At 39.5% G+C, this 21,616-nt stretch overlaps 1 protein-coding gene across 7 annotated transcripts in view; it reads right to left on the bottom strand.

Moving 5' to 3' along the window:
- The window catches only part of LOC137638646 (mesoderm induction early response protein 1), a 45,658-nt gene that overhangs the window by 5,803 nt on the left and 18,239 nt on the right, over positions 1-21,616 (bottom strand). For 5 of the 7 annotated variants that reach the window (XM_068370919.1, XM_068370920.1, XM_068370922.1 and 2 more), the window contains exons 4-8: positions 21,350-21,476; positions 16,881-17,134; positions 16,289-16,384; positions 14,833-15,009; positions 5,997-6,124 (exon numbers count right to left, since the gene is read on the bottom strand). In XM_068370919.1, coding sequence (XP_068227020.1) covers positions 5,997-6,124; positions 14,833-15,009; positions 16,289-16,384; positions 16,881-17,134; positions 21,350-21,476 — 782 coding nt within the window. The remainder of the gene's footprint in view (positions 1-5,996; positions 6,125-14,832; positions 15,010-16,288; positions 16,385-16,880; positions 17,135-21,349; positions 21,477-21,616) is intronic. The other 2 variants (XM_068370921.1, XM_068370925.1) reach the window with 2 other exon arrangements.

The raw sequence follows: 21,616 nt of genomic DNA, 5'->3' as shown, positions 1-21,616 counted from the left end.
CTTGACCTCTCAATGACGAAAATTAAGGCTGTTAGAGCAAATTTAAAAAAATATACTGCAAAATGTGCTTGAAAAAAAAATAACCCCTGGGGGTTAAGGGATGGAAAGTTCCAAATAGCCTGGGGGTAAAAGGGTTAATAAGGCTACCCAAGAATATTCACCTCTATACGCACTTCACCCTTATCCACACACCTCTTAGAGCTGTTATATGTCAGAGATTCCTATACAAATAAGATTTTAAATAGTTAACTGTAAAGATAAGACAAATTATCTATACAAAATACAGAAACTATTATTTAGGTGGCACTTCTCCATGGGGAATGGCATGCTACTTTTATCTCACTAAATTTATTCTTTGGTGTGGTGGTTAAAGTACTCATCAAAATATGCAAAACTATGACGAGAACTCGGGAGGATTCCAAAACAAAACTTCAAAGTCCTAAATTAGTTCATCACCTATTCAAAAGATATGAAATTTTTCTATTAAAAGTTTACATCAAATTCTTCCAATATATATGTATAACACAACCTATGGGTTACGAGTAACTTTGAATATGAGCATACTGTACTGATATATTATTACATTATACTTTTTTTAGGTTTATGAAAAGGTAAACCAGATTTATCATCAAGCATCATAAAGGTAAAAGTTATAAAATTATAATGCACCGGTAACAGGGATGAAATGCCCCTAAACTTTGATATGCCATTGAAATTGACAGTAAATAAAATATTAGTAAAGCATTTTTTACTAAAAACTACATACTTTTAAAAGGTAAAATAAAAATAATTCAAGTAATAATCGTTTCTTTTAGCCCGAGAAAAAATAATTTCATAGTTTGCCTTGATCAACTAATTAGAAAAGCATAGACTTTGGTTTTGAACAAATTACAAACATGAATAATGGAAAAGGTGTGTATTTGCTGTTTTTATTCTATAAGAAGATACTATGTGAATATTACAGTCCTTAATAGATACAATTAAGTGAAACATCAGTGTTATTAAAATCTTGTTTATTTAAAACACTTCTGTACTTTTAGGCCACAGTAATTGGACATATACTGTAGATTGATCAAAGGCATAGCCGGACCGAGCAGTACATACGTTGATGAGTGTTCAGAATGATTTTTCTTTTCATTTACGTATATGTATGAATGTCTACAATAAGTTTTAGCTTAAAACATGATTTAAGAATGTATAATGGGTTTATAACGGTAATAGAAAGGTTTATAAACCCTTAAATTTAAGAGGAAAATCGGATAAATTTTTGAAGAAAATCAGAGACAATTTTAAAATTTCAAAATAGAAAAAATATACACAGTAGACTTCTGGCCAACTCCCATAACTAATTAAACTCGTAACCCAAGGTGGTGGTATAATGGAAGGGAAAAAAAAAAATTTACAGCCCAAGTAAAATATTAATTTCAGGCCCTTCAAGATATGAACAAAGCAATTGCTTATGTGCAACAGCTGAGGCTGCAGGCAAACTAATTTCCAGCAACCTATAATTTGTCTTTGGAAAATGGCTAATATTACATTTTCAATGTAATTTGTATTTTTCCTAGCAATAAAAAACAAAGAACTTTAGCAGGGATAGATTCTGGCAACAGCTGATTACATCTTATGAAGAATTATCGAGGTTCTAGTAACCACTGCCCAGTACCACTGTAGGCCTGAGTATGCCAGCATGCTGAGTCTCCATTGAGAATCTGCCTTGGAATTGTGGGGTGGATGCAGCTGCAAGTGAAACCTAGAGGACTTGAGTTTGTATAGCAAAGAAAAATTACAAACTACTTTTAAAATTTGTGATTTGTTCCTATGCAATACGAACCGCCATCCTTTAGCAGGGGAGTCATCCTTACGGGGGAGGACGTTCCACTCTACCAACTGGGTGGTTAACAACCCAGGATAACGGTGTTCAGTCTGGATACATGACCACAGCAAAGGATCCTTGCATCCCGTCACCCATGGTTGAACGACAATGCGTCATGGCCCAGATTTTTTCACAAGGAATAAAGTTCCTTTTAAAGCTAATTTAAGTACTAGGTTTCCTTGTTTCACACTCCCCATCGAAAAGAATGTGGGAATTATACACTTTTACCCATCAAAAGTGTGCTTACCTCCAATAATGTCTCTTCCAGCTCAATAACGTTTCACCTAATGATGCCAGAGTATGGAAAAGAAGGAAAGAGAAAAGAAAGCTGGTCATTCTCACTCCTACACCTTAGATACAATACTTCCAAGTCCTGAGATAGGAGCAAGGCTACACTGGCCAGCCACCATAGGGCCTACAGAAAACGTAACTAGAGACCTGTGAGCAGAATCCCGAAGATTGTGTGCCATCAAGGTGGTCTATCTCTTCCAGACCCCAGTCTTCAAGATATAGGAAACAGTGGTTCATTCGGAAGGCTACCGTAGCACCAACACCTCTAACTTCATGAGCTCTGGTAGCATGTGATGACAGTGTCAGCCCTCACTCTTTGTAGGCTCTAGTGATGAGTTTACAAAGCCCGAGAGAAATGAAGTTTCCAGGAATTTTCTTTTTGTCCCATGTTTGCTGAAAAAAAGATTTTGCATGTGTGGTCTATATGGTCTAGTTCACTTTATGTAGACTCACTGCCCTTACAGGACATGGAAGCAGATCATCAGGGTTATTGGTAGTTTTCTTTAGCAATGACATTGAGAAAGAATCGAACCGGGGGTCATGGATCAAAGGTTGTGTTTTAGCTACAAATTTGGGAACAAATGAGAACAAAAATTGTCTCCACCACCGGGAATGTGACAGTAGGTATGATAAGCTATGCAGTTCTCCCACTCTTTTGGACAAGGCTAAGGTTAACATAAGCATCGTGTTAAGAGTGAGATCAGTGTCTGTGGCTTCCATCAAGGGCTCATAGAGAGCCCTTTATAGTGATCAAAGAACATTCCAAGATGGGGGTTTGATTTCCCATGGGGAGACAACATTGTTTGAAACTTCTAGTCAGGGACAAGATTGTTTGAAATTTCTAGTCAAGGACAATAATTTTGATGTGGAAAAGAGGTCTATCACTCTCAGTCAGAAGACCAGGCTTACGACACAGCTATAGCCTTTAACTGCTGAGATTGAGGAGTTTCTCATCCTACAGGTACCCCAGAAACTGCAACTAATGGAACAGAGGCTTCAAGTGAAGACATGTTCCTTCTACAACACCAATCAGTGAAGACTGAACACTTTGCTTGGTAGACTGCTGTCGAAGACTTCTCGAAGCATCCACAGAGTTTATTTGCAACATCTTCCATTCATAAACCCAACATAGAGTAAGTGAGCATGTGGACTCCCACCCCTTCCTTTGACACATCTGAGAAAAAGATAACACTTGCCATGGGCCTCCTTCCATCAGGTTCTTCTCACTCAACCACCATGACAGATCTTGGATTTCCTATGTCACATTGACTAGCATAGCCTTTCTACCGACATCCCCAGAGTCAACGTTGCTAACTCAAGGTCTAAGGAAGCAGGAGGGGATGGGCACCTTCTGTTACATAATACTTCCTTTGTATAAGAAAAGATAGGAAGTATGAATTTAGAAGAAGAAGCCACTCACAGAATCCTTTGCTGCCGACACCTGTCCCTCCACTTTGAGGTGTGAGCCTTCCTAAAGAGAATGTCGATGGAATTCTGGCTTTCTCAGAAGAGACTTCAGAGCATCACTCAGGTAAATGATCTTCCTGATGAGTCCCAAGACTCGCAGGAAAGAAGAATCCTCTTCAGGCTTGTTAGAAATCGAATCTAAGGGCCTCACATCAGCAGCATGGATGGGTTGGCAAGTTCGGGAAAGACCTGTCTTGCCCTCATCGTAAGTAATGGCTTATCCAAAGTGTTCAAGGTCTTTTGTAGAAAACAACTGTCTGTTCTTCCTCTTTAAAGAGATTCCTTTCTTCTCTCGAACTCTCCCAGGTGAGAGGTCACTTTACGTATTGTTGGGCAAGGATACAACTCGTCAAGGGACTCAGGATCCTGACCCAACTGCGGCAATGTCTCTGCCCCATCTATGGGAAGATGCTTCTTCCATTGAACTGTATTCTACGGTGTACCTCGAGAGCTTCCAGTTGTGGCTGGCCAATTTTGGCATTCAGAGGAACAGTTCATAGCTCTGAAGGGTGTGTCACCAACTGTTGTGTCATTTCTCTTTACTCCTCGATGAACACGGCCTATATATCCGATATGTGGGACGTCTATCGTTTGTCATCTTCTACGACCCTAGGGAAAGAAGGAAATGGGCCAGATTGTTCTGTTGCTGGAGCTGGTTTTGTTTTAAGTCTTCTTTTCAAAGGGGACCTCAAAAGGTGTACAGTACCATCCAAACGTCTCCTCTTCCTAGAGCGGACAATATGTAAGGGAGACTGGAAATAAAGCAGTGTTGAGTAGGGCTCTCTCTTGGGCCTCACAATGCCTGGGTTGAGGCTCGTGCGCTCTTGGCTGAGACTTGCGAGTGTAGTTGGTATAGCCCTAGTTGGCGTTCCAGTTGTTCTCATAAGCCCATGGGCCTAACGCTCACAACCAAAGCCTCACTAAGTTTCTATTTCCTATGTGGGAGATTCTTTGTTTTATCTTTTTCGGTAGTGGAAACTGCCACCCAGGAGTAGGGAAGACATGCCTGTGGCAGAAATGGGTGCTTTTCACCACCACTTTTAGATGCAGGCACAGAGCTATAGCACGAAAAAACTTGTTTTTACTCCCTGATGAATTTGTCGCGCCCTCAAAGAAAGTCTCTATCATACGAGTCAATGCTCCTGTGAGGCGACAAGACCAATGACACAAGATGACACAGCAAGGGGCTTCTCGTCAGACTTACAGAAATCTTTGGCAGGCGTTGCTCAAAGGCCGGGGAGTCCAAATTTGGCAATCAGAGATTGTCCCGAAATGTAGAACTCCTTTCTTCTCTGGGGGGAAGAAGGGGAGTCTTTCCCCTTGGAAGAATACCCTTGAGAACAATCATCACCAATGTTCTTTGGTTTGCTCTGCGAGGAAAGAACCAAAGATCGGGACTGTTGAGATTCAGAAAGCATAACGCTAGAAGGCGTTGACGAAGCCGTTGGAATTTCAACCACTCCCTGCTCACATCACATGGGGAATCCAAAGTACAGTGGTGCCCTCAGCACGTCAGACGCAAAGGGTGAGGATCAGCCTCAACCTTACTCGTGAAGGTTCCACAATGACAAATCAGCAACCCTAGACATGTCCGTATCTTACCATACTTACCAACACTCATACTGTAATGAGCAATAGCACGACATTAGAAACCCTTCACAAATCTTCCAGTGGAGTTGACAGCGCGGTGAGGACACATCTGTTCAGCACCACGGTATGAATATAAATGGAGGCTCAGCGCATTGGCATACCCAGGCCTACAGTGGTATTGGGTGGCAGTTGACTTAACCTCAATAATTCTTCATTGGCTATTACTAGCTGTTACCAGAATATATAATACTAAAGGACGAGGGTTTGTACCATGTAGGAACAAGTATCATTATTGTTTTACATAAAAGCAGTCTGAGAAAAAATGACTGAAAAAACCTCTCTGCTCTCTTTATTTTACTGTACCTAAAAAGAGCATTACCAAGTCACCCCACACTAAGATTCTTCAACACTAACATAATACAATTGAAACATCATCCCAACACTATCATAACTTTTCTCACAAGCCATTTTAGGTTCATTATCCAAAACTACACAATCTATAAATTGTCATTATTGTACATACCTAACTATCTACAAACAATATTTTTCAAACACTAATCTGCAAGATTAATTTAGTAAAGCAATCTGTAGTACAATACTGTACACTAAACTCTCATTCCTCCAGCATCATCATCTGGATCACCAGTCAATCCAGCCCATTTTTGTACCAAATGGTAAATTTGAATAGCCTATTAGGTCACAAAAATATCCCTAGAAGCACAGTATGGTGGTGTTTCAATCTGAAAAACTAAAACGTGATTTTATATATACTTACGTAGTTCCCGGATGAACAATATATTTCTTCTTCTCAATTCTCGTTTTAGTGGCAAACAGATCGTGTCTCTCTGTTTTCTTCCACAAGTAGTAAAATTGTACTAATTCACCCACAGATCTCGTTCGAACCTGAATAAGGAAAAAATTAATTCCTCATTAGAATCAATCTAATCATCCAGAAAACAACATAACATTAAGTATAAGCTAAGTACTTTACAGTATTTAGAGAATTTGTCAAAATACAATAATTCTTTGTTTCAGAGCAATGAACAGAAACCATGTCCACAAAAATAGAACTGCACAAGCATTATAAAATTACTGTACAGTATACAGCTTTTTCTCCTTCCATTATGCAATGTATATATAACATAATTAAATGTATCTAAACCCATGAACTGCATTAATAAGATTCCAATCTTGAGCCTAAAATAATATATATATTCTGAAAAACTTCTGATATTACCAAACCAAACATAAAGCATAAAGTGTGTGACAGGAAAAAAAAATTAACTCCCTAAACATGAAAATATTACTCTTCTCCCTTTACTGGAAGACAGCAAATATTTTAAAAGTTCATGTTAAGCTAAATCTTCTTCATTAATACATCAAGCAGAGGAGATACTACCGGGTCCTTTGACTGGCCAGACAGAACTACATTGGATCCTTCTCTCTGGTTACGGTTCACTTTTCCTTGGCCAAAACATATACCGAATAGTCTGGCCTATTCTATACAGATTCTCCTCTGTCCTCATACACGTGACAACACTGAGATTACCAAACAATTCTTCTTCACCAAAGGGGTTAACTACTGCACTGTAATTTTTCAGTGGCTACTTTCCTCTTGCTAAGGGTAGAAGACTCTTTAGCTATGGTACGAAGGACACTCCCAGATCAAACCATTGTTTTCTAGTCTTGGGTAGTGCCATAGCCTCTGTACCATGGTCTTCCACTGTCTTGGGTTACAGTTCTTTTGCTTGAGGGTACACTCAAGCACACTATTCTATCTTTATTTCTCTTCCTCTTGTTAGTTAAAGTTTTTATAATTTATATAAGAAATATGGATTTTTATTATAAAATGAAATTTTATGGCATACTTTGAACAATTATACAGCTGTGGGTTCCCTACGAATGGCAGACAATAGATTCAAAACTACCGCGGTGGCGTCGCCATCGCTGATGTAGGTGACGTCATCTCCCTCCACTCGAGGAAGTTACAGGTACAACTGTCCAGGTAACATCAATTCGTTCTGCCCAGCCATCCACCAGTGGGGAGGAGGGAGGTCTTTGATTAATAATTGTTCGGTAAGTATGCAATAAAATTTTATTTTATAATAAAAATACATTTTTATTGCAGTGTCTTACCAAACAATTATACAGCTGATTACCCATTGCAAGGATGGGGGGCTGTGGATGTGAGTTTTACTTCAACAATCGCATACGATTCTTGAAAATAAAGTATACCCAAAAGCACTGTTAGTGCCTGTTGTACCTTACCTTGTAAGAGATCTACTGCAGGAGAATACTGCCTCTGGTCAGTGCTCATCTTACATAGTAGAAGGCTTGGAATATGACCAATGGGTGCCTCTACATGGAGTGGAAGATCCACGTAAGTCATGGTGTTCACCACTGACTGACAAAGATACAAGAAAATATCGCCCTTGTCCTGGGCTAAGACCAGAAATAACCAACATGAAAAAGCTGTCACCTAAACCGAAATAAAAACCTTTACCCACCAAAACTAACACTAAAATGATTGGTGAGTACTCCAGGTACATTGTACCCCCAGACTTCCCTTTCACTCGCCAACCTTGGTACAAGGCGAAACATAGGCTAACAGAGGCAGCAACCCCCTATGTCATTCCTCCCAACACCATGCTAGCTACCGAAAGTGGACCGAGGAACTTACAATCTTCAAACACTGTTTCGATTTCTTTCAAATAATGCGTAGCAAATACATATTTAGACCTCCCAAAGGGTACTTTGCAGGATAGCGGATAGCGACTAGTTGTGTCGAAAAGCGAGAGAAGTCGCTACCGCTCGAGCTTCGTGCGCTTTCACTCTCAATAAATGAAACACAGCGTCGTTAGCTTGAGAATGTGCTTCTACAATTAACTCTCTCAGAAAACTCTGTTCTGCGGAGATAATATCTTAATGCCTGCACGGGACATAAGAGTCGTTCTTCTTCTTCCTGGCCTATCAAGAATGTCAGATTTTTTAGAACAAATTTTCATGGCCACAAATTAGAAAAGTTGCGCGAATAATGTAAGTACAACAAATACTGTAGCAACATTATTGCCGAAAAAATTTTGATCATTGATTAACTGTAATATTTTCTTGAATGAGAGCGAACATGTTCTCAAACAAAATATACAGTTATAGAGGCGATCATTTCACCTTTGGTTAACCCCTCCTCTGTATGTGAGGGGCTAGCAAGTGTTCATTACACAGAAACAAATGTCTGGTTATCTATGGGCGGAGTTTGAAACGTTCGTAAACGTAATGAAAAGTTGCCCACGCTGTTGCTATCGTTCTTTTAACGTCAGCTAACAACGTTCCTTCGGGACTAATTGTTCGAAACAATAACCCTGTAAGGATAGAATAAAAGGTCTTGGAAGCCCATCGTGTAAAAAGCAAGTCGTTATACCCAGGGTACAATGACGGGGGAGGCTGCCTCCATCAAACGGTAGAACCGAGTTTAAGACAATAACCTAGCGGTTTTGTCTTGGCTAGAGCGCATGCTCCAGGACGGCCTACGGCCTTCATGAAGTTTAAACAACACCCATTGAAGTTCTGTAAACACTTCTCAGGAACGAGTCTCCTGAAAGGGTGAAGTCTCATATGTGGGAGTTTGCTTCAAGAATGCCAGACATAATTGCCATAGACCGCTTACCCGAAGGGGTTGCCATCGAACGCTTTCTTGCTAGTGAGAAAAACTACCGTCTAAATCAGGCAAGTCCTGCCAGGGAAATGAACTGGAATGTAAAGAATTTTTTATTCCTCGCTCATTTCCGTCGGCTAACCAAACCACTCGAAGTGGGAAGGTGGAGGAAAGATGACGGTGGTTCATTCGAAAACGAAAGGATCGGTGCTGGCAAAACCAGACTAGCTGATATAGTAATCAGCTGGGAGTATAGAGTGACGTAAGTCACACCTTTAGAAGGCCCATCCCGTAGAGGGGGGGAGGTCGACCAGTTTTCAGAAACCTCTGGATCGCGGAAACCGAAAGATTCGAATAAGAACCTCAGGGTTCAGAATCTATTTGTGAATACCTTTCTCATAACCTTAAGGAATGTTGTGCTGAGAACCCACAGGAACTCGGTCGCTGATTCCTGACGGAATTTTCAGGAATCGTTTTACGTGACCAGGACCCAAAGGAACTGTGTCATAGTTACCTGTAGAGATTCGTAAACCCTTAGGCAGCAGGCATCCCTATGTCATCAGAGTAAATCTCTTGATGATGATGGCCGCGCGAGAACATTTCACGGGACGAGAGTTCGAAAACTCTGTCATAAGAGTTGTTCGCGCACTTCAACTGATTGCGCGCGCCTAGTTGTTCGTGCGCGCCAATATGGTCCTGCGCGCCACATATCCATTCTAACGGCAGTACTTGAAAAAGGCGACAGTCCGTCCGCCAACACGTTCATTTTCCCTTGAACAAATCGAGGGAACAGCGTAACCTGACCAGGTGTAACCACTTTCCCAGAAGAGTCAACGCTCGCATAAATACTTGCGGTGCTGTCGAGAGCCGAAGCAAAGAGCTCGAAACTGGTAGGTCTTGCCCATGAACACAAATCGAAGGCATTTCCTGGAGTCCTGGTGAATTAGAATGTAGAAGTATGCATCCTTCATATCCAGGAATACCATCCAGTCCCCTTGACGAAGGGATTCCAACACTGAACGAGTCGTTTCCATGTTGAATTTGGTCTTCTGGACGAACAAATTCAGTGCGCTTACATCCAGTACGGGCCTCCAGCCCCCGATGACTTGGGGACTACGAACAGACAGTTGTAAAACTCTGGGGATGGTCTGTCGCTTATCTCCTTTATGACAGCCTTCTGCACGAGAAACACTATTTCTCAGGTTAAGGCTACAAACTTCTCCGAGCCTGAAGAGCAAGCGGGTAATGTGATGGGAATATTGGATAGAAAGGAATGGAGTAACCTAACTGGAGAATTTGGGTCACCCAGGGCTCTGCCCCTCTGTGACTCCATTCCTCCCAAAAAAGGCTCAATCTGCTCCCTATCGGAGCATGAAGGATTGAAAAATCACTTGGATGATTTTGTGTCGGGTTTGGTCAAGGATTTGGTTGGGTGTCGTAAATTCGTTCGAGGCTTGACGAACGGTCTAGACCTACCCCCTCGAAAGGGTTTCTTCTGCAAGGGTGATTCCGAGGCGGTAGTCATCACAGTCGAGGGTTTAACGTGTTTAGAAAACTGGGCAAGCAAGTCATTAGTAGACTTCTTTTCCAGTGCGGACAGAATCTTGGCCACTATTTTTTCGGGAAACAGATGATCTTTGTCGAGAGGAGAAAACAAAAGTGCGGACTTCTGAGGCGAAGCGACTCCTTTCGAAACAAAAGAACACCAGAGCTGTCTTTTCTTGAGAGTCCCGAATGCAAAGAGAGGGGCCAGCTCATCGCAACCATCCCAAACTGATTTGTCGGCACATGACAAAACCCCAAGCCAGTCCGATGCCAGGTCTTTCTGAAGAGTAAGGCAATCCTCTATTTTCAAAGAGAGGGCTCCGATCGTCCAGTCCTCGAAACTCATAATTTTTAAAATCTTGAAAATATTCTTTACCAAATGGTCCAACTCGGGCGATGGAAGCTGCTGCAAACGCGGACCTCCTATTTGCATCCACCAAGCCAGAGAAGTCCCCCTGGGAGGAGGCAGAAATTCCCATAGAGGGGGCTTCTCCGGTTACGTAGAACCTATACCTCTTCTTAATAAGCTTCGACAGAGGATAGGCGAAAGTTGCTTTCCCGAGTTCTCTCTTGACCTTCAACCAATCTTCTATATCACGAAGCGAATGTTTAGCAGCCTTGGAAAGAACGAGCTTCGGGAGAAGAGGATCGAAATTCTTCCTTCTCATCAGGAAGATGGAAGTACTGTAGCTGGGAGCGACTGGTACGAAGTAATCCGGGTACATGTCGAGAAGGTAGCGTAAAAGTTTCGAATAACACGAGAGAGGAATAGAGTCCGCTCTAAGTCCTCCTTGTCATCCGAAGAGATAGGCGACAGAGACGCTTCTTGATTTGACTCATTATTCTTCGTATATTGTTTGTTTTCTTTCATCCAGCTCATCAGCTCTTGCAACTGTCGACGTAACGGAATCAAATTCTTGTCTTCTTGAGTTCAAGTCGAAGCAACTGGGGTCGTGATTTCGACACGATCGCCACCGGAGGTCTCGCGCCCGTCGAATTATCTGTCGCATGCGAAGTCGAAGGAAAAGTTTCGACAGCTTGATGAGTCGAAGATCTCGACGAACTCAGAATCGGTCGCTTCACAACAGAGTCGAAGGCAGCTGTCGCTGTCGTAAGAATACGAGGCGAAGTCCATGTAGCTACGCTACACGATGGGCGAGAGATATCTACTTCTCTGTACCTCTTCACAGGAGGCGGAGATAGCACCTCTTCAGTCAAACGTCTCTTCAACGGACGTGAGACTGAAGAATCACGCCACCTACGACGTCTAACCGGCGACGAATCACTCGACTCTGTCGATAACTGATTACCTAATTACACACCTTTCCAATGGTGTTTAGTTGAATCCTGCTGTCGCACCACAGGATCGACGGAGGAAGTGACTGTCTGTGGGCAAACCCCGATAATCTCCCTTGGACCTCTGGTATGTCTTCTCCCCGAGGCGGGGGAGAGGGACAGTGACCTTCGTCTAGAACTATCGGGACAAACAGCCACCCCCTCAGATTGCACTGCACTAGCACTTTTCACTTTACTAGAAGTCTTTCCTATAAAAGACTTTACAGATAAACCTAACTGCATCACCGTATTACTGTAGCTAATACATCAAATTTCTTTTCAAATTTAGACTCAAGGCTGGCAATGGTGTCAGGAGAAACTCCACGGGAAGTTGGCAAAGGAGTTACAGGAGCAGGAGTAGGAGGACTAAAGATCGAAGACATAAGAGGAGAAGAAGGAATAGCAGCAGGAGCTTCGATAGAAGCCGAAGAAGCTAAACTAGTCTTACTTTCAGCACTGAGAGCCGCCTTCCTCTTCCTATCTTACTTTCAGCACTGAGAGCCGCCTTCCTCTTCCTATCCTTAAATATCTTCACCGAGTGAGAAACAAAAACTTTCCCCTGTTGTTCACTCCAATCCTTGCATTCATCACAAGTAGATTCTCTAGAGCACTCATAACCCCTACACTTAATGCACTTAGGGTGCGAATCATGAATTAATTTAACTAACCTAGTTTTGCACCCTCCGGCGCAAAACCTAACTACTGAAGGACTAGAGTCCAACATGATGGTAAGACCACAAAATTGCAGAAAAGAAATTCAGCTTCAATCCTAAAAACACGGAGTTGAATACTTCACCAATAATGGAGAGATAATACTTCCCAACAAATGAAGAAAAAAGTCTGCACCGACCACCAATGTTCATCAGAAGCCGGCAGAGAACGAATTGATGTTACCTGGACAGATGTACCTATAGCTCCCTTGAGTGGAGGGAGATAACGTCACATACATCAGCGATGGCAGCGCCACCACAGTAGTTTTGAATCTACTGTCTGCCATTCGTAGGGAACCTACAGCTGTATAATTGTTCGGTAAGACACTGCAATTAAAATTCATTTTAATGTTGTTACTATTCTTAAAATATTTTACTTTTCCTTGTTTCCTTTACTCACTGGGCTATTTTCTCTCTTGGGGCCCCTGGGCTTATAGCATCCTGCTTTTCCAATAAGGGTTGTAGCTTAGCAAGTAATAATAATAATAATAATAATAATAATAATAATAATAATTCAAAAGCATTGCAGGGCCTGCCAAGGATCATAGTAAGTAAGCACAAGTCCATAGTTATGTTTTCAACATCCTATAGTTGTATATAAGAGTTAATTCCCAAAATTTTAAAGAGTTAAAATTAGGTATGCTGAAGGTAAATCACCTGTTCCCTAGTTTTCAATATAACTTTCGCAAAGACCTCCCAGCATGTGATGCCCTTCTTACAATCTACTAGGTGATACAAAAATCGCTTCATTGTGGTCAGTAAGTTCATTAGACTGGCCTTGATTTCAGTACTGCTTTTGACTGTGTTAATCATATGGCCCTTGTTTTCAAAATCAAACAGTTGGGAGTAGGTGGGTCTTTTTTAACATTAGAGAATTTTCAAGTAATAGATAGCAGAGTTGTTGTTGATGGGGGCCATAGTGATTATAGAAATGTGATATCTCGTGTTCCTCAGTGTAGTATTCTTGGCTCAGTAATTTTCATACTTCAGTTCATATGCATGATATATGGTTTGGCCCAGAAAACAAGCTCATTGCATAAGCTGATGGTGCTACTCTCTTTGTATCAATTTAATTTCCTTAATGTGGATGCAGTTGCTGAATCCCTTATAGAGATCTAGCTGAAATCAGGCAAGTTGAAAATTAACAAAACTCTTTGATTGCAAATTAACTTTTCAGAAACACATTCATTCCGTTTCTTCTTCAATTACGCTAAAACTCTGCTTATTGAGTCTTTTAAGATTTTTGGGGATCAATCTATTCTGAAAAAGTGTTTTAATTCTATAACTCTGCCATGTTTTGGGCATTGTTCTCCTGTCTGGTCTTCAGCTGCTGATTCTCATCTCAATTTGTTGGACAAGAACTTGCAGTCTATTAAATTTCTCATTCCTCACATCAATCTGGCGCCATCATTCAGTTAGTTCTTTATGCATGTTACATAGGAATTTTCATAATTTTGACCATCCTTTGTATTTAGATATTCTCTCTGACTGTACCATCCTGTATGTAGTACTAGGTACAGTAGGCAGTTATTTCTAAAAGTCATATCTTCTCCATCATAAGGCTCAATACTACACAGTATTCTAGAAGTTTTATTCCCTGTGACCAAATTGTAGAATTATCTTCCCAATCAGGCAGTTGAATTGGTGCAACTTCAGAAGTTTAAACTTGCAGCGAATGTAACAGGGCGACATTAAGTCTCTTCATAGTTTATGACAGATCCATCTTTGCACTGTTAATGACCTTAAAATATTCTATATTAATCATTCATTACTTCTCATGTAGTTCCTTTTTCTTATTTCCTTTCTTCACTAGGACATTTTTCCCTGTTGGAGCCCATGGGCTTCTAGCATCCTTCTTTTCCAACTAGGGCTGTAGCTTAGCTAGTCATAATATAAAGTCAATAATCCACTAGAGGGCCAAGACCATTTTAGTGAAATGTATCTAATTATTCATTTTGCCATACACTGCCACGAAATTCAATACCCCACGAGAGGAACAACACCATTATTGTTAAAGAAAATGGGAAATTCTTAGCTTTCTACAATAAATGTCTACATTTAACCAGCTTTGAGATTGAACGTATATGAACATAAGGGAAGGTTTACAAAAAAAAAATTAAGAAGTGATGCGCTACGTACTGATTTGAGAAATCTCGGCAACATTTTGTGAACTCAATTACTTAGCTTTCCATTTGACTTTTCATAACATTGTAAGATTAATCTGATTAATAGAATACTTGAAGTTATTAAAAGTTGTCAAAATATTTCCTCAAAATGGCTCTTTTATCAGTATCATCTAACTTGGTTTATTTGAAACAATTACCTACCTTATCAGATTTTGTGACAAGACAAGTAACGGAATGTTTTACCTTATTTTGTTGTATTAGATGGAAGTCCTTGCCGTATGTTTTAAGACCGTTCTCAAAATTTCTGCATTCTTCTTCTGACCATAAGGTCATTGTGGATGCTAACGGGGTTGGGTTCATCCTATGCCTACGAATAGCCTCTTCTACATTATAACCACATTGCAGTAATAAATATAAGGCCTGCAAAGTAAAAAAAAAATTTAAATAACCAATAAAATTCATTTCAGCTACAATAGGTATTACCAAAATAATATTAAAAAACAACACACAAACAGCATTAAAAAGTGTAGTGAGATTTTGGAAAAAGAAAAACTATGGGAGAGTATTTTTACATTCTAAAGTGCCTTATGAATTAAGACTTTGGTCAGACATACCAGCGGCACAAACTGTGTCCTATCAAGCAAAATAGTAAAAAGATAATATACTCACTTAGCTACAACAATAATGCATACATGAAAGAAGGGCTCTAGTGTGCAGGCCTTCCTACAATGAAATTTTCCATAAAACATGAAATAAAATTCTTCACCTCACCTGTTGATTATACCACTAAGCAATAATGAAACCCACAAGCAACCAGTTAGATTAAATTACAAGCACACTGAGCAGTCAGTGTATTCCATGCAAGAAAAATGGACAGAGTTACTTAAGAAATATCAAGCATTTTTAAAGCTAATCATGAAATTCTTGCCACCTTTATTATTGGGGAAATTGAACATGACCACTGGGTTGCATTTTAGACTGATAGGCCTCACACAATAAATCTATTATTTAATACAAGCAATGAAATGAAAGTGAAGGAGAAGTATAAAGCAATGGCGATGGGGGACAAAAAGATACTGCAAGGAACCTAAGGTACAGATACTCCCCCAAAAAAACCCATCCCAGAAATTAGATTATGAAAACCTGTAGACCATGTTTTTGAGTGCAACTATTCGTAACTACATCCTATCAAATTACATATAATATTGCCTAAAGTTCTACAAAACACACTGCATTGGTAATGAAAGCTAATATGCTTTCGATACTGAAGCAGATCATTTCAATAATTAGAGTGGATGATTTTGATACGACTAGCCAAAATTATCAAGAACATTAAAACCAATACATGACTGTACCAAAGATAAAATTTACTAAAATAAATTTAAACAAATAAATCTAAATATTACACTAGAAGAAATAAGCATATCTTATGATTGTTGGGGAACTTTAATAGCTCAATATTAAAATGATTGTTGGGGAACTTTAATAGCTCTTCAATATTAAAAAAAACAATATTAAAAAAAACAAAGTCAATATATTAAACATGACTAAACAATTTATTGTCATGTACTGTAACTTCTTCTTTAGCTAAAACTTAATTTTATAAACTATCATCAATAAGTAAAAGCATGATTTCAAAAAATAAAAAATAAAACATTTACAAACAACTGAACTATCAATAAAGATGCACGCTTCTTACCTGTTCGTCATCCCGAACGTGTTTCCCTAAAGGTATAGAAGCTACGCCTTGTGAACCAGGGGGAGGATGGCTTAAGGCTCGTAAATAATCTTCAACCTGGAAGAATGCATCAATTTATTAATTTGAATAACAAAAGCTCTGGATTTCTGGGGGCCTAATAATTTTGCCTTTCAACAGATCGTGTTTTGATTCTAACCACCCAATGTTAAGTTTAATGAACTCGCCAATTTTTCAACATTATACTGTTCTCTAAAAGACTAACAATTTTAATCTCATAAGGTAAAAACAAAAGCCCAAAATTATCATCTTTTGTATAGTATACTTTCCCACATGACAGTACAATAATAGTTTACATCATGTCTCACAACAAATACATGTTCTTGAAGTTAATATTTCCCTCATGAACAAGACAAAAAGAGCTAACCCAATTATAAATGGGGGAAAAACCAAAAACCGCCTCTTAAATGCTAATACAGTATAGTACAGTACCCTCACCCTCAGACAACCATCACAACCATCATTCACACAACTTAGCAGAATAGCATTTGAAATAAAAAATTTAAACTAAGCAAAAAATAAAAAATGCACTCACCAATTGCTCCCCATCCTGTACCTGTTTGGGATTAAGTTTGCCAGGCTCCCACAGAAGCTTATCTTCATTTTCGTACGGCGGCGTCGCACCATAGGCCTGTAAACCTTCTGGAACTTGGGCCTGATACGACGAACCGATCATTATTGTCTTATGCCAATCCTCCTCCTCTCCACTACACTCTCCTTCTTCCTCCTCTTCATCTTCACTTTGTTGTCGGGACCCACCCGTTGATAGGATTCCAATAGGTTTATGACCTAGAAAAGAAAAAAAAAATCTTCAGACGACTTATTCTATTCAACTGACAAGAAATAAATTTTCAAAATTCTCAATAGAAACCCATTGACTATAAGATGATGGTGTGCAATACAATATGCATGTTTGTGTGTGTGTGGAATATCCCAGTCAAACCCACCTTTTGAATCCTAAAAGAAGAGCATCCTTACAGGTTACATTCTCTTAAATGATAATTAATTGTTTGCATCATATTGCTCTTCAATAAATACAAGACACAATGAGAGTGGAAAAGGGACAAAGGCAATAGCACAAAGTTTGCTTTATAAGAAACTTGTGTTCACTACACCACCATCAATCATAGGTTGCTATAATCATATAGAAAAGAGGACAAGATTATAAAACATATGTTTGTACCTAAAATCCCAATGTTATTATGTTGGCAGATCAGTGAAAAAGCCGGTTTCGAAGAACACTATCTCCTTCTGGCTAAGACAGGTGATTATCAGGGCCTATAGCAGTGCGGGCGTTCCCCTGCCGGGAAAACCCAGGCCCCATGACATTAGAGGTCTAAGTACCTCCCTAGCTTTCGAAAGGAACATGGCAGTGGTGCAGATCCTAAGAGCAGGCACCTGGTCTAACCAGTCTACCTTCACAACGCATTACCTGAAGGAATGCTCGAGAAAGTCCCTAGACGGGTTCTCTATAGGAACAGTCATCTCCACGCTCCAAGCGATTTAACGGTATAGCCCCAGGTACAATCGTGGGTAGTAAGACCAAGAGACACAGGTTCATTTCCCTAAAAACCCCCTTGTTCTTCCTTCCCCCTCTTTCCCTCGGAGATAGACTCAGGTAGAGCCTGCACAAGACCTCAAGTCACATCATCATCAAAGGACACGTCTCCAAAGAATTCTTGCACAGGTGAGTTACTTAGACACTAACATGAGCTCTTTGTGTAGTTTTCTCCTACGTTTCGTTTTCTGACCACCTCTGAACCTAGCCCCCTATCTAGGTTCCATTTCTTCCTGTTTAGCTGGGTCTAGGGGTCAAGAAGGACACTCCCACCTCCCAAAGTGTAAGTCTCCTAAGAAAGTAGTTCGAGGTAAGTTTCCGTGTTGGAACAAATCACAAATTTTAAGTAATTTGTATTTTTCCTAACATACTTACCTCAAACTACTTTCGGGTAATGGCCCACCCTTCCGTCCCCGAGTGTCTTCTGACCCTTTAAGTAACTAAACAACCAAGAACTTACTGAGGGTCGAGACCCAAGCTAGCACGCTCCCTGACCCGGGCCTAGCCTCAGGGCACGTATCCTTCCGCCTGAGGTTAGCCCTCACAGAAAACGGAAGTAGGGTGACTGTGGTTGAGTGAAATCTTCACCACCAGATGACATATAATACTAGATTTGCTGCCACCCTGATTCCTGAGGTAAACTACTTCTTTCATATTGCAAATATGACTGATGCTAACAACCTTTTAAGGGCATCACAGGTGTTGGAGGCAGAGAAAATAGGCCCTAGAGCTCCAACAAGTCAGCAAGCACTTTTCACAAATTTCAATTAATTTGTATTTTTCCTAACAGTACTTACCTCGAACTACTTTCTCAGGAGTATCTGGGATCTCCTCCCAACCGACCAGAATTTTGTGTAGTTTACCCTACTCCCGTTTTCTATGCGGGGTAACCTCTGGCGGAGTGATACGCACCACGAGGCGACCCCGGATCAGAGAGCATGCTTGCTCAGGTCTCGATCTCCAGTAAGTTTTCTGGTCGCATCGCAATAACATCCCGACGCGCTATTTAGATCCTAGAGAAACAAGGGGACTCAAAGATGCTGCTGCCATTGTCTTTAAACACCACAACTTGAAGGTTCAGCTTCACCTCAAAAATTATCATGGCTAGCATACATTATGGTATCAGAGTAATGAGGACAAGACACGGGAGAGAGAAACAGGAACATCTTACAGAGTTACTTTTGAGGCAATAGAGGGACTATAGTCTATTTCTTTTAGAGATGCAGACTTGCACCGACTCGCATCGGTTCCCTTTTAGCTCGGAAAATTTTCCTGATCGCTGATTGGTTGGACGAGATAATTCTAACCAATCAGCGATCAGGAAACTTTTCCGAGCTAAAAGGGCACCGCTAGCTCGGAAAATTTTCCTGATCGCTGATTGGTTGGACGAGATAATTCTAACCAATCAGCGATCAGGAAACTTTTCCGAGCTAAAAGGGCACCGCTGCGAGTCGGTGCAAATCTGTCTCGCTAAAAGAAATGGACTGTAGTAAGGCTGGGTATCACAATGCTGGTTTCATAAAAATTAGATCTCTGGATTCACCAAAATTGAATCTCAAAGCCAAGCTGTAAAAACAGCATGGTGGTCCCAACAAAGCAGTCACAGTTTCAACTAGTCTGGTACATGAACCTGCACCCTCGAAAGAAAATTTTTTTAAATAGTCAAGAGATACTTGGTGCGAGAAGGCCATAACCCTGGTCAGATTCCTCATCTTCTAATTTGTTGGTTGGGCAAACTTTTGGCAATAAAGAATACATTACACTTAGTTCAGTACCTTAACAAAGAGAGTCTCATTCCGGAAGTAAATCCTTTCCTAGTTCAATGTCTTTATCCTCTTCTAACATGAGCAAGTCCTAAAGACTATAGACAACACCCGAGATTGGCAAATCATACAAGAAGGAATCCTCTTATGTACGGTAGAGACAGGAGTGGAGTACTTTACTCTCTTGCCGAACTAGTCCCACTGACATTCAACTAACATCAAACAATGGGAAACCTTCTTACCAGTGGGAAAATAATGAATTATTGGGGGAAAAAAATAAAATGACTGAACTATAGTCAATACTTCATCACTTATGAATAAAATTCCTTTTATGGCAGAATCCCAACATTCAATTCTCTATACAATTTCACAATCCGAGTTCATAGGTAGCTTAAACACTAATCCACAGATATGGTACCAAGGCAAACAGCCAAAGTGTACATATAAGCCACTTACTCACGCCAGACCAGATAAGATGCCAACAGAACAAAGAATGCTGAACTTATGAATACCTTATCATTAATAAGTTGCCGCACTTACCACCACCAAGCAAAATAACTTATTTAGGAAGTAAGCAGCTCTAGATAAGAGAAACCAAGTTTACAAGAGACACTCTTGGAGCTGTATATCCAATTTCCACTATGCTCTTAATTCCAACTCAGTTGGCACTAGTGCTGATCTGATGTGTTGCTTGAACTTCAATGTATTTTTCACAGTGAATTTTGCAATGCATTCCACTTTTGAACAATTATACATTCAGAATAAATTTGATGAAATTAAACTATCAAAAATAAACAATTACCAGTAAACTAACTTTTTTCTCTCTTCTCTTTATAATAAATTTTCATAATTCTATTGAAATTTTAAACTTAAACTTTATGAATTCTCTATGTGACGCCATCATGCTGATACACAATTGAATTTGAAAAGATGACACAATAAATGGTATGATTCAATGGGAACACAGAACGGGAGCAACAATCAAACAAATCTCGAAAAATAATCAGACATCAGGCCTTTCTTTTTCTGATATATAATTCATTTTATCATCACAATTACTCAATATGAGCTCCAACCCCCTCAGAGAATTCAGTTTAAAAATGTAAATAAGATTATGAAAATATAAAAGGAGAAATGAGGAAAAAAAAATTAAATAAGAAATTTGAACCAAAGAAACAATATCTGATTATGAGTAGAAAAAATGCAAATAAGAAAATCGAACTAAAGAAACAATATCTGATTAAAAAAAAATCAATTAAGAAATTCAAACTAAAGAAATGAGAAATTTGAACTAAAGAAATGAGAAATTTGAACTAAAGAAATAATATCTAATTAAGAGTAAAAAAAAATGCAAATAAGAAAATCGAACTAAAGAAACAATATCTGATTAAAAAAAAAATTCAATTAAGAAATTCAAACTAAAGAAATATGATTAAAAGTAAAAAACAAATTGAAATAAAAAAATTTAAAAGAAATAATATATGATCAAGAGTAAAAAAAAATAATAAATCTGAACTAAAAAAACAATACCTGATTCCATTCATCAACTAAATCATTACTGTACTACAACAATGAGGACTTAGCTAACGAGAAGAGCAATGAACCACCATAGAACCTAAAACTATCAAACTTAAAACTGTATTAGAGGCATGGTATCTATCATGATAATAAAAAATAACTTACATCTAAGAGATCTAGAAGTTGAAGTGGTAGGGGCATCACCATTGGTGTCCATATCTGCATACAACTGAGCAAGTTCCGACGTCTTTTCTCTTCTTTTTCTCTCAGGTTTAACCTCTGGTTTCATTTCCTTTACAGGGGACAGTAATAAAAGAAAAGGCATAGGCTTAGATTGAGCAGTACATATAAGATTTATAATAAAAAAAAAATTAATCAGAAAGTCACACATGCATAAAAAAAAATTTAAAAATGGGAGTTATTATCACTATT

Source organism: Palaemon carinicauda, chromosome 3, assembly GCF_036898095.1.
Source record: "Palaemon carinicauda isolate YSFRI2023 chromosome 3, ASM3689809v2, whole genome shotgun sequence".
Classification (NCBI taxonomy): Eukaryota; Metazoa; Arthropoda; class Malacostraca; order Decapoda; family Palaemonidae; genus Palaemon; species Palaemon carinicauda.
This window is presented reverse-complemented; position numbering and strand designations above follow the sequence as displayed.